Genomic DNA, 2,980 nt, shown 5'->3' with positions numbered 1-2,980 from the left:
TCTTCAGGATATTCTGTTGTTCTTAACCCGCTGTGGTAAAGAGCTATAGGCTCTCTTTCGCTTTATGCGTTATTACAGTGCCCTTTTCAGGGCGTTGTTTGAACCCATTGTGGTACGCTTGTGCGTTAGTACCCACTTCCAGGGTATTTTACCTATTTCCTACCTGTCCCTATCCCCATCCAAATCCTTTTTCCTTCCTTTTCCCTCAGGTAGATGATGAAATAGGCTGTTATTTTGACGATGGCACAAATGACCCAAATGGAGGATAACGTGCCTCTGGAGCCGGCCTTCTGATACCTGAAGCACTTGACCTCTTTGAGCAACGAGTGCTAAGGGCGATCTTTGGTGGTATGTACGAGAATTGTAGTAACGAAGAATGAATCGCTGCACTCTACGCCGAAGAAGAAAAATACAAGCAGTAAAATTTAAGAACCACAGGAAGATTTCGAAAGCTAAATTCAACCATTTGGATTGATTTTTAAACGCTGTATTATGTGTAAATGTAAGGAAACATCAGTTGAGCATCCCAGTAGGTTCAGTTGGCTTGCAAAGCTTGAATGGTAACGCATCCCAAATCCATGATCTGTATGTACTCGGATCCACCACCTTGCAAACGGAAGCAGCATTCCTGAAAAAAAAAAAAAAACAAACGATAATTACGCGCTTATGACTACGCGGCCATGCTAAGACCTTACCCCGAGTTTGTCGCAAATAATACTTTTCTGCTTGTCGCTCAGCCCATCATGCATGACAACGTAATCAGTCAACTGCTCGAACAGCTGCCCAACACTGTATGCATCGTAGGTGAGATTCCGCACGTAGTCTTCCAGCTTTCCATAGTTGGCCGTTTTGCAAACCGAGACAAAATCCTCCAGGTACTTCCGAGGAACAACGCCGGACATTTCCAGAATGTCCGTGTGCGCAATTTTGGCATCCTTGCCCTTGAGCCGATGGCACGACTGCAGAGTGGTGATCGCCCTACGCAAATCCCCTCCGGAGATGTCTACGATGTCCCGATAGGCTTGATCCTCGACGTCCACGTTCTCTTGCTCGCAAATGTACCGCAACCGCTCGATAACTTTTTCCTCTCCGAGTGGCTTAAAACGGAACTTGGTACAACGGGAAGTGATTGGTTCGATGATCCTCGACACGTAGTTGCACACCAAGCAGAATCGCGTTGTTTTCGTTTCCTTTTCCATTGTCCTACGCAGCGCAGCCTGTGCGGCGTGGGTCATAGCGTCCGCCTCGTCCAAAATGACAATCTTAAACGGTGGACACGGCTTGCCGTCCGCCCTTGTGCCACTGGCCGTCAGTTGAGCGAACGTTTTAACCTTGTTCCGGATGACCGCGATGCCACGATCGTCCGAGGCATTCAACTCGAGAATTCGCTCCTTAAACATGTCTCCGAAAAGCTGCCGGGCAGCCGCGAGAATAGTACTGGTCTTACCGGTTCCCGGTGGTCCATAAAGCAACAGATTAGGAAGATCGGCTGTTGACAAACTTTCTCGGAGCACTGCCACCACCTCGGCCTGCTCGACGACATCGTCCACACTTTTCGGCCGGCTGGAAAGAGAAGATAGAGGTAAGAGTTGATCCGACTAAGTAAAAGTAATCAATTTATTGGAAAACTTACTATTTCTCAACCCAAGGAACGGAATGTGATTTGGTGCGTTTCTCCGATGATCCTTCGCTGGGACCGGCTTTCGAGGGCGAGTCCGTTATTTTCCCTGTTTTTAAAAATGCGTGCATGATTGTAATGAATCCGATGAACTGACTCCAAGTAAATTGTTTTTATTCTTGATTTAGATGCACTTCTGAAGAAATTTTCAATTAAATCTTTTAAAAACTTAAGAAAAATGCTGCAAAACGCTTGTGTAAATAAAAGTTTTTAGTTTGACAAGGCGCGAACTTGTAAACCGTTACGATACGTTACATTGTGCGTTAGGGCGGGTCTGGGCGGGTATGCTGAGCAACACGCTTGAATATGTTATACCAAAATGAGGAAGCTTTTTACACAGCAAGTCGAGGCAACCAGTCCAATGTGGATTACCCACACGCTCCCGTCAAAATACCCAATAGGACACTATCGGTTAAGTACTAGATTTGTAGTAATGAGTTGATTTTCTATACAGTGAGAAGGTAAATTCTTCGTTTTTTTCAACGAAATGGTGCGAAAAGCCCGGATGTCCTGATTTCTTGCCTAATTTTACGCTGTTTGAGCAAAACTTTGGCTAAGGGAACGTCCATAAATTACGGCATGCAAAAATCGACCATTTTAAACCCCCCCCCCCCCTCTCCCTATGTCACACTTTTTGTATGGGACTTCTAAAATTTTTGTATGAGTCGTCACACTTTGCTAGAACCACCCCCCTCCCCGTCAAAGCATGACGTAATTTATGGACGTTCCATAACTGTATTGTTATATCAGGCCAAACATTTCAATAGCTCCTATCTGCATTTGAGAGGCTCTCTTCAGTCACTTTCTCTTTCAATAGGGTCCTAAAATTAAAGACGAAATCTTGCTTATATTGAATAATACGATCAAGCATGTTATTCTAATCGGAATTGTACTTTACTCGAACTTGAAAAACAAAGGAATAATGAGAAAATTTGAAATAAGTAAAATGGTAAATAGTTCTACCATAGACTAATTTCAAGACCTCGATGTACCAAAGAAAACGATAAAATTTTCGGTGACCAGTCCGGTACCCAATAAATATTCATAACCGTGTATTTTTTTCCGTGTAAATTGCCTTTTGTGTAAATTTTATTTAGCGTGTTACACTGATCTGACAGCTCTGACAGTAAGGGACTAAACATAAATTACGTAAAGTGAGTACCGAGGATTGTTCACAATCTGCGAACTTGACTGCGGAAAAAAATGCGACCATGACGCCGCTGGTTCTACTTTGACATTTGAGGTCAACCTTGCACGGAAAAAACAGATTACCTAAAAAATACGTTAAAAGAACGCAAAAAT

At 43.6% G+C, this 2,980-nt stretch overlaps 1 protein-coding gene across 1 annotated transcript; it reads right to left on the bottom strand.

The window, feature by feature from the left end:
• Positions 1-471: 471 nt before the first annotated feature.
• Positions 472-1,911, bottom strand: LOC109414121 (replication factor C subunit 4). The gene is made up of 3 exons (XM_019687865.3): positions 1,634-1,911; positions 696-1,563; positions 472-628 (listed from the first exon to the last, which is right to left on the bottom strand). The coding sequence occupies exons 1-3, from the start codon at positions 1,747-1,749 to the stop codon at positions 536-538; spliced, it is 1,077 nt and encodes a 358-aa protein (XP_019543410.2). The 5' UTR covers positions 1,750-1,911; the 3' UTR covers positions 472-535.
• Positions 1,912-2,980: the final 1,069 nt, after the last annotated feature.

The sequence above is a fragment of the Aedes albopictus genome, chromosome 3 (assembly GCF_035046485.1).
Source record: "Aedes albopictus strain Foshan chromosome 3, AalbF5, whole genome shotgun sequence".
Taxonomy (NCBI): Eukaryota; Metazoa; Arthropoda; class Insecta; order Diptera; family Culicidae; genus Aedes; species Aedes albopictus.
The sequence above is the reverse complement of the archived record's forward strand: the minus strand, read 5'-3'. Positions and strand labels throughout refer to the sequence as shown.

What these genes read in the sequence shown, in the direction of transcription:
- LOC109414121 (XM_019687865.3), bottom strand. Translation starts at nt 1,749, where the DNA reads ATGCACGCATTTTTAAAAACAGGGAAAATAACGGACTCGCCCTCGAAA. An exon ending in GTTCCTTGGGTTGAGAAATA is followed by an intron (nt 1,564 to 1,633) that starts GTAAGTTTTCCA and finishes TTCTCTTTCCAG; the next exon opens with CCGGCCGAAAAGTGTGGACG. An exon ending in TTATTTGCGACAAACTCGGG is followed by an intron (nt 629 to 695) that starts GTAAGGTCTTAG and finishes TTTTTTTTTCAG; the next exon opens with GAATGCTGCTTCCGTTTGCA.